Source organism: Solanum pennellii, chromosome 2, assembly GCF_001406875.1.
Source record: "Solanum pennellii chromosome 2, SPENNV200".
NCBI lineage: Eukaryota > Viridiplantae > Streptophyta > Magnoliopsida > Solanales > Solanaceae > Solanum > Solanum pennellii.
In genome coordinates this window covers 40,935,427-40,945,477 of record NC_028638.1, presented here as the reverse complement: position 1 = coordinate 40,945,477, position 10,051 = coordinate 40,935,427, and the positions used below count along the sequence as shown (strand labels likewise).

At 35.0% G+C, this 10,051-nt stretch overlaps 1 protein-coding gene and 1 pseudogene across 1 annotated transcript; one reads left to right on the top strand and one right to left on the bottom strand.

Moving 5' to 3' along the window:
* Positions 1–1,516: 1,516 nt before the first annotated feature.
* Positions 1,517–4,895, top strand: LOC107008858. The gene has a single exon (XM_015208060.2). The coding sequence runs from the start codon at positions 1,659–1,661 to the stop codon at positions 4,365–4,367; it is 2,709 nt and encodes a 902-aa protein (XP_015063546.1). The 5' UTR covers positions 1,517–1,658; the 3' UTR covers positions 4,368–4,895.
* A 542-nt stretch (positions 4,896–5,437) lies between these two features.
* On the bottom strand, positions 5,438–6,741 carry LOC107010493 (annotated as a pseudogene).
* Positions 6,742–10,051: the final 3,310 nt, after the last annotated feature.

Here is a 10,051-nt window from a genome sequence, read left to right as displayed (position 1 = left end):
TATATATATATATATATATATTTTAATTTAGTAAATTGAAAATGTGTGTTATATACTGACTAATCACCTTTCTTCGATACTTCTTCGACCTGTTCCTATACCTCTCTTCAAATTCATTATAGTCAACCTTTTATATATGTGACTAGGGCATCACCTCCTTTTCATATGTTCGAATTATCTTAGCTTAGCTATCTTCAACGTCCGTTACATAAACCATTCTCACCTTGTTTTATAAATCTCATTCTTAATCTTATCTCTTCTAATATATTCGCTTATTTATCTAAACATCCTTATCTATGATATCTTTATTTTCTAAATGTGTGAATTATTAACTGATCATTGTCTGTCGCATAATAAAATTGGTCTAACCACCTGTTTATTATGACATGCGACATTATTATCAGTCTCCTATCCCCTTGAATACTTAAATTGTTGCTTTAGAAAGTAGTAAGAGTTCTAATTATTGCTTTTAGACTTCAATGGAACCTTTTTAAAGTTTTTTTTTTCTTCATATTTGATCATATTTCGAATTTGGAAAATAAGACTTATTAAGATATTATAAACTATCCAACATATGCAATCACACGGAGTATGATGTATCTAGTTGTCTTATAGATTAGGTAAATATAGTACTATTTCTAGTTCGAATATATTTATCCTAAGTTGACAATATTTTTTTTTATGGACAATGAGATTATTTAATATGTGGTACTCATATGGATTATTTAGGGTCTATAGGGAATTATAGGCTAATTTGGGAGCTAACATGCAATGAGTTAAACACATGTTGAAGTATTTGCAACTTTAGCTTGTTGAAAATTCAGAATCCAAACAAAAGTGGACTTTAGGATGATAACATAGGATTTTCTAATGGCAATTGTCCTAACTCCATATGTGGCTTTGAAGTTGTAAATTTACATATATGTGATGAACTTAGCTCTTCGCATTTTTCATGTCAAACAAACTATTTTATTAATTAATTAACCACAATTTATTTATACTATTTTTCAAAATAATTTAAATTATTAATTATTGTAATTATAATTTTTTATATAATCCTAACAAATTAAAATATATATTATATTTATAATATAAAGATCGAGCTAAATAAGTAAAATTTTATCATAATTTTATTAATTTAATATGTATTTCTCTAACTAATGATGTCAAAATTGTATTGTAATTATTTGAGATGTTTTCAAAATTCTTTCAATTAATTTATTCATGGAATTTAATTTTTACAAGTTTAAAATTAAGGAATGTATCTTTAATCATGAGGTTCAAATATTCGCAAGAATTTAAAATAAAAAAGGATTCATGAAGTATAAATTACAATCTTTATAAATTCAAAATTGCAAACATATCATGATTCATGAGGTGATTTTTGCAACTTATCAACTCGCACTGTTTGAGTTTTATAAGTAATTTAGAGGAAAAGACTTTTAAATTATTTTTCAAATTCTTTAAATTTTTTGTATTTTAACTTCTCAAAATTCTATGATCAAATATATTTTTCGTTAGTTGCGGGCCATCCGGCCCATGGGGGTCCATTGGGCCCAACCCAATGCAAGTAGCAAAGACTTGTTCTTTCCGTAACTTCCACATGGTTGATCTTTGAGCTTGAAAATTGAAGCTCTTTCTCCGGCTCAACTCCGATCATGGCTGACAATCAGCAGCACCACCGCCATCACCGTCCCAACCGTCTTTCTCTACCGCCGCGCACTGCCGTCCCTATCACCAGCTCAACCCCTACTACCACAAGAACCCCTTACCCTTCTTTCAACTACCCTCCTTCCACTCCAACACCAACTCCATCAAAACACAGAATTCCCTATTTCCCAACCAAATCTTCTCCGGCTAAAACCTCTTCGTTGCCATTTCTCTTCCTTCTCCTCTTCTCTCTTCGCTCTTTTTACTCTCTCCTCCCTTTCCTTCAATCTTCCCCTTCCTCTTTCTCTCTTTTCCCCTTCTCTTTCCTTGTTTCTCTCCTTTCCTTCCTTCTCACTTTCTCTTTCTCCTTCTCCTTCTTCAGTTCTTCCTCTTCGAGTAGAGACCCTTTTTATCAGAAGAACCGTCATGGGTTTTTCTCCTTCACCCGATCTCAGTACAAGCCTCTACTAGCTAAATCGTTTCTTCTTGCTATAGTCTTTCTTCTCCGATTTCAAGCCCTTCGGTATTGCGGAGCTGCCGCTATGATTCTCGCGGAAATTTCTGGAAATATAGCTTCCCGGTTCATTTCTGAAGGAAAAAGTCGCGATCTTTTTTACCGGAATCGGATTAGATCGTATGAGGTTTGTGGGTTTATCTCTATGTTTATTGGGTTAGTACTGTTATCTATTAGTTGGGACAAAATTGAATGTTTCCCTTTATCTTCTGTGAATGTGTATGAACTGGGGTTTTCATTGCTTCCAAGGTATAGTTGTGTTAGGATTTGGCCAATGTTGCTTCCGTTTCTTTCGGGTTTTTTGGGGTGTTATGAGAGTAGTTCCATGAATTGGGGCAGTTTGAGAGAAATGGGTAAGAAGCAGCTTCGATTGGTTTCGTTGTTTTTTACAACTGTCATACTATTTGTACCAGCTGTTATAAGTATGTTTGTATTTGAAGCAGAGGGGGATAGTATTTCTATATACAATCTTGGTTGGCCTTTAGTGAACACAGTAGTGTTTGGTGTGCTATTGAGTGAGAATTTTACTGCTGAGAAACCAGTTTCTTCGAAGGACTTACAAAAGGAGTATCTTGTAACATATATATGTACAGTTATATTAGAATTGTTTTATTTTCCTGAGCTTTCACTTTGGGGATTGTTGATATGTGGATTGTTGCTCTGGGTTTCTGTTAGGAATTTGGATCCCATTGACCCTAATTATCTCGAGTTGGGGTTGGAAACATCGGATTGGTTTACGACTGCAGTTATGAAACCTCTCCGGCATATCTTGGGTGACAGGAAGTCGCGCAAGATTGCACTTTTCCTTTTGATCAATACGGCTTACATGGTTGTGGAATTTGCTGCTGGTTTCATGAGTAATAGCCTTGGGTTGATATCAGATGCTTGTCACATGCTGTTTGATTGTGCAGCTCTAGCTATTGGATTATATGCGTCTTACATATCACGTTTGCCAGCAAATGGTCAATTTAACTATGGCCGAGGAAGATTTGAGGTTCTTTCTGGGTATGCAAATGCTGTTCTTTTGGTCCTTGTGGGAGCATTAATTGTGCTTGAATCATTTGAGAGGATATTGGACCCTCAGGAGGTTTCCACTAACAGCCTATTGTCAGTGTCTATTGGAGGGCTGCTTGTTAATATTGTGGGTTTGATCTTCTTTCACGAGGAACATCATCATGCCCATGGTGGATCATGTTCACATTCCCATTCTCATTCTCATTCCAAATCTGATACAGATTGCCACAGTAACGAACATCACCATGATCATCATTTACATGACCATGATCACCATGTTCACCAGACAAAGACGGAATTCTCCACAACTTCTCATTCCCATTCCCACTCTCCTTCCACATGCCATGATCATCATATTCACCACTTACATGATGATCATGATCATGGTGGTCACCATATACAACAGGAACAAATCAGTATTGTCCATGAATGCCATGAATCATGTTCTAGTCATGCTGGTCATGGACATAATGCTGACTATAAAAAACAAAGCAAGAAAGAAAAAGAATGGAATGAAAATAATACTCCTCATCCTCATGATCATTCCCATGACCATTATCATGGACATCATCATCATGGTGATGCTGACCAACATCGTCATGGTGTCACCTCAAGTAGTTCTTCGATTAAGGTGCATAATGACTCTGTTGCAAGTTTTCGAGGACCAGATTGTTCTCATGGTCATAAACATGTTACTACAGACAAGGGTGTCACTGAGAAACATCACCACCAACACCGCCACATTGATCATAACATGGAAGGCATCTTTTTGCATGTTTTGGCTGACACCTTGGGTAGTGTTGGGGTGGTCATTTCGACACTCTTAATCAAGTACAAGGGATGGCTTCTTGCTGATCCTGCCTGCTCAATTTTTATCTCTGTACTGATTATATCTTCAGTAATCCCGTTGCTCAGGAACTCGGCAGAAATTTTACTGCAAAGAGTTCCAAGGGCTCATGAACATGATTTAAAAGAAGCAGTTAACGATGTTATGAAGATAAAAGGTTTATCTGGGATTCAAAAGCTGCATGTTTGGAGCTTTACAAACACAGATGTTATTGGAACTCTCCATCTTCTTGTCTCAAGCGAGACTGACAAGTCATCTGCAAAGACGCAAGTATCTGAAATATTTCGTCATGCTGGGGTCAAGGATTTGACGATGCAAGTAGAATGCATCCAAAGTAGTTAGTCTTATAGGAGGCTTTGACCAATTACGAGAAGTGCTCAGTGTTCGCTTCAATTGTATCAAATGGAGATCTCTCGAGACCTGAAGTGATGTACAGTGGGTTGAGTAAGTGATAGTTTTTATAAAAAAAGAAAAATAACTTTGAAGTTTTCCAAGGTATATTCAATTCCTGTTCCGGACCCCCTTTATAGGGTTTGAGACCAGTTGAAGACTAATGTTACTGTTTTATTATCTTCATAGTATACTTAACTTAGCTGAAAGGAAATGTTGAACGAATCGTTTCTGATGTGCTGCTGCCTGTCGGAAAATCTAGTTGTTCCCGTGTTGAATGATTAATGATATCTCCAGGTGAATGTGAACTAGTGCTTGACCAGTTTGCCATTTCAGTTTTCATTTTGTTCTCTGCTCGACTTTCCTGTTTTTCTCTTTCCCTCATATTTGTATCTGTTTCCTATCTTCTTATGTGTACTGGTTTGTATTGCTACACTTGAACAAGAATCGAATCATATTTGATATTCTTGTTTGCAGTCATGTTTGAACTGAACGATCTAATCAAAAGTAACCACAATTCAGGGAATCTTGTGTGAAGATGCATGTTATAAGGAACTTTTAACTTATTCTGGGGTTAACTTCTTGTGTCTACCCCTCCTAGACACCCTTCAGATCCTGTTTATATAATCATGTATTAGGAGTAACTATTTTGGTCCTCTTACTGTTGAACATGGTAATTTAACAAAGCTTGCTTTAAAATATCACGATTTTATACTTGACAAAGGCTTCTTTTGGATAGTTTCTTTTGAAGACTTCTTGAAAGATAAAATCCTTCTAGAAAGTTTCAACCAATAGTATTCTTGCATTCATCTCAAATATCTTCCTGGAATCTATGTTTCCGTCAACTTATGTTGTTTTCAAAAAGAGGAAAGTTATCACGATAGAGACAAAAAATCTTAGTAGTTCAGTTGGTTGTTTACTTAAACTTTTATTTTTTTTCTCGAGGGTACTTTATCTTGCAAGCCCCTCTCTCTCCTCCGTGTATACTAAAAATCTAAAAGGAACATCACTAAGAAACTTGATTGGGGAAAATATTCGGGAAAAAACAAACATTAGAATGCATTATAAAGTCGTTAATATTTCTTAAAGAAAAGGTAGGTAGTCTACTCCCCACCAACAAAGAAATTCACAATTCAAACATTTATTGTAGTTAACTCCCTTCTTCTTTGCCATGATGATCCACCTTCTTTGACTGCATTAATGGCTGCCTCTCCAATCTCCTTTACCTTCTTCCTTGCCTCTTTACCATTGTCACCTTCCATCAACTCCCTTACCGGCTTTGCCAAACCCGAATCCTCTCACTGACCCATCACGCGTCTCAACCTTTAGCCCAATCTTGATTTCCTCCACCACCATCCTTGCATTCAGGTGTTGATCAGCCATCATTTGGCCATGCAAGCATAGGCACCTTCGCGCACATGCTCTCCGCCACTGAATTCCAACCGCAGTGGCTTAGAAAACCTTCAATGCTCCCGTGGTTCAAGATCTCTCTCTGATCAACCCACACTGTCACCACCAATCCCCTGTTTTTCACTCTGTTTTCGAACCCGACTTCATCTATACTTTTCCTGACTACCCACAAAAAGTTCACTACCCAATTTTGATTTCCTTGAATTGTTCAGGAGATATCTCTGCTTGGGTACCGAATGCCACGTATAAAACTTGCTTCCCCTGTTCTAACATTTCATCAAGCCATTTGATATATTATGAAGGTTTCTCTAACCTTTCCTGTAGTGGCTCGGTCACTGCACAAAAGGGTCCAACGCACCATGCTTTAGGACTAAATTTACTATTAAAATGTTCTACATAAACAGATTCAAGCTCTTAAAAGCTGTTGACAAGTAGACCATAGCTTGTAGAGGTTGCCGTGGCTTGCTCCAAGGTAAAATCGAAAAAGGGACCCTTCAGTTCACGCTCTCTGAAGGGTGAATCGAAGTCATTTCTAGTGAGCTTAATCCAGGGGAAATCAGGGAGTGTGAACATTTCTGTTTGAAGATCAGCGGAGGAACGTGTTAAGCACAAGGAAAAGATGGTCATCCCATTAAAGGCGAATCTTGGGATACTCAACTTGTTAGCAGAGTCTAAAGTCCATGGAAGGAAGCTATCCGTGATCATAAAGGGTACCTGGTGAAAGAGACGCTAAGGCTTGTTCGAAATCAGGTTTCATGAATTTTGAAGCGGAGGCTAATGGAACAAAAAGGGACATGGATGGAAGTTTATCACTACTCTCCACACCTATGGGAGTTCCTTCGATATTTTGAGGAAATGGGATGTCGATAAGACCAGATGATGATAATAACATATAGTATAGTATTATGAATTTCGAACCAATCGTTGATTGAGAGGTATCTTAAGAAGAAATATATTCTTATATCACTAAACAAGAACGCAAGTATAAATGCACACAACAATTGAGTCGATAATACCTAAATCATAGTAATAACAATAAAAATTCAAAAGTCGAAATTGAGTTCAAATTCAAAACCACCTTCTTCTGCTTCTACTTCTTCTCCCTCCTCCGCCTCTTCCTCTTCCTCTTCCTCTTTGGATGTTTTGTTATGACCATGTAACAGTTTTTTCGCAATTTTTCCAACTTTTTTCACCAAATGCCTTTTCTTATGATCATCAACAACGTCGTCCTCTTTCTTATCTACATTGCTTTCATCCTTAATCACAGGGATTTCTTGCGCTGCAGGAATATCATCATCTCCATGCTTGTGGTGTATGTGAAGCTTCTCCTCGATTTTGTGCAAAAGTCTTGACATATTGATAAGTTTGTATGAAAAAAAACTGTTATTTGCAGTAAAAAAATTAGATGTGAATATGATAAATGGATACAAGTATGGTCTCCTATTTATAGATGAATGACCGTACGGCTTTTGCTTAATCGCTTAGTTGGGCATAGTCTTAAGCGTGTGTGGTCATGGAAAAGGAAATAGCAAACCATGTTTTATACTCTTTAAATAATTGCAACTTGCGACGTCACATTAGATGAATTAAAAAGTAATGGATAAAATTTACTTATACATTACTTAGATATTGAATTATGTTTGGTTTTTTGGTATGTTGGCTTTTTTAATATGTTGGTTGTTACCAAATTCTAATTACAATTGATGTTTCTGATGGTTAAAGATGTTTTATGTCGGTAGAGGGATGCAAATTTAGTCTTTTTATGTGGATTTGGACTACCCCGCTCCTCTCACGTGAGCTAGTTTTTGGGATTGAGTTAGGCCTAAACCACGTCTTAACATGGTATCAGAGTCAGACTCATCCCAATTTGTTGTTCACTGATGGGCCTCCATTTAAAAGTGTTCACGCTCCAGTTGAGCTCTGGACATGCAGGGAGTGTTAGGATGTCACATCGGTATAGTTATGGAATTTGATCTCCTTATATAGACTTGGACAAACCTCCCCTCATGAGCTAATCAAGTGTCAAATCTTAACAGTTTTCTGCTCATTTTGGTTATTCATAATATAATGGAATATTTCTTACCTTTGACATTTGAGCTTTGTGATAAGAGCTTTCCACCAAGCTTGTCACTTTTATAAACCTCTTCACTAATTACCTAGTAACTTTGAAAAAAGAATTTCCACTACACACTGAATTGCCCACAACACTATTTTTCCACAGGGCTGAATCCATAGAAACCTTGGCCATTACTTTAAGCGGCGGCCTTTGCATAGTTTACGAATTCTGCTTAGTAGGGACCTAAACACAGGAATTTCTTTTCTCAGAGTCAGACCACGCCTTATGACGCCTTTCTCGACGGTGAAGTAAGACCAAGCTCATGAGCGCCAGCCTTGCGGCGGCAAAAGGATTAGACGTCCCCCATGCTACGGTTTTTTTAAGTTATCTTTTTTATTAGAAGAGAATCATAATTTGTTTAAATGAGCAGATTGTCCTTATCGTTTTAATTTCTACAAGATTATAAAATGGATTACGTTTTAGCCACTTGCCAATAATATTAAGAATTCCCTCCCTAAGCATCATTTAAATATTTACTACTAGCACGTTTTAAGACATTTAATTACGTAATAGCAACTACGTTTACCAAATTTCAATGAGCCTTCTGACCACTTCAAATAATAAAAAATTAAAAGTCTTTTGTGTACAACTCTAAGAAAATTAAAGATTGTCCACTTCCGTTTCCTGTGAAAAGAAATAGATCAGAGTCGAGAACTACTTGTTTGACTGCTTCGGGCTGCACAATAAGATATAAGCAACTTGTTATGTGAAATTGATAAGTGTGTCTTATTTTAATTATAAATAAATGTTACTAGGACATTTTAATATTATTAGGAATAATATCATATATGACATTATATATCGTATTAGGTTTATTGATGGATATTATATTTGACTATTCGTGCTGGTAGAATATGGTCATTGATAGTTAGTAAATTTCGGAACCTCTAACTCTTTATTTAGCTAATTGTTCTATCCATTTATTATATGGAAGACTTTTGTATTTAATGGTGCATTTTTCTTTTTTGTTGGGTAGGAGATGATATATAAAAGAGATATTTATACGACCAAGGAAGATGTCATGTTTATGGAGCATTGAACTCTTTAACTTAGTCAGAATTATTTAAATTGTACGACATTGTTGAATTGTTGCATCATGAATACGACAAATCAAGAGATATATTATTGGATTGATCTAGATTATACTATAGTAGACTTAAATCTTCCTAAAGAAAGTGATATATCTGTCTAGCCTGAATAATAATTTATTCATTTTATTTTCAATTTTTAATTTGTTATATTTGTGTATATTACACAAATAATGCAATAATAGATGTGTCTGCTGTTAGTGCGATTGTTAAGGGAGCGTCATACTTAAGATATAATTTATTAAACATCTAAAAGAAATTGAAATAATTATTTTTTATGTATATATATATAGAGAAAAATAGACTCATCTCTATAGATGAGGCTGTACATACACTTATTAACTTTTAAAAAGATCATGAATATATATTTTTATCTATCTTTAAAAACCGACAGAAATTAAAATATACATAATCGTACACACATTGTGCCATTCTGTTCGGTTTTTGGTATGTTAGATTTCTTTTATATCTTAGTTGTTATTATATGCTAATTACGATTGATGTTTCCGATTGTTTTTAGGTTATTTTGGTTCTTTCATAAATATAATGTTTCTTACCTTTAACATTTGAGCTTTGTTATTTTTAGGTTATCTTTTTTATTCGAAGGGAATCATAAAATGTCTTTGTTGTTTTAATTTTTACAAGTTTATAAAATGGACTATGTTTTACGAGTTAATATCTTAAAAGATCTCAACTTAAGTAATTTATCTAGCAAAGTCATTAAATTTTAATTTTGTTTCATTAAAATCACTCAACTTATATTTTTATATCAATAAAATCACTCAACTAAATTTATCATTAATTAAATATATAGAATTACTTTTATTTATTTACATGCAATTAGACCCAAATTCAATACTTCCATGGACCCAATTTAAAAAACCCAAACACTTTTTCATGATTCAGAAACTTGATAGTTATCTATACTAATGAATCAGGAATCATCAATTTATATTTCAAGATTTTAAATTTTACTACAGAAAAAATTTACAATCTTTCATAAAATCAGAAGGTGAATAATA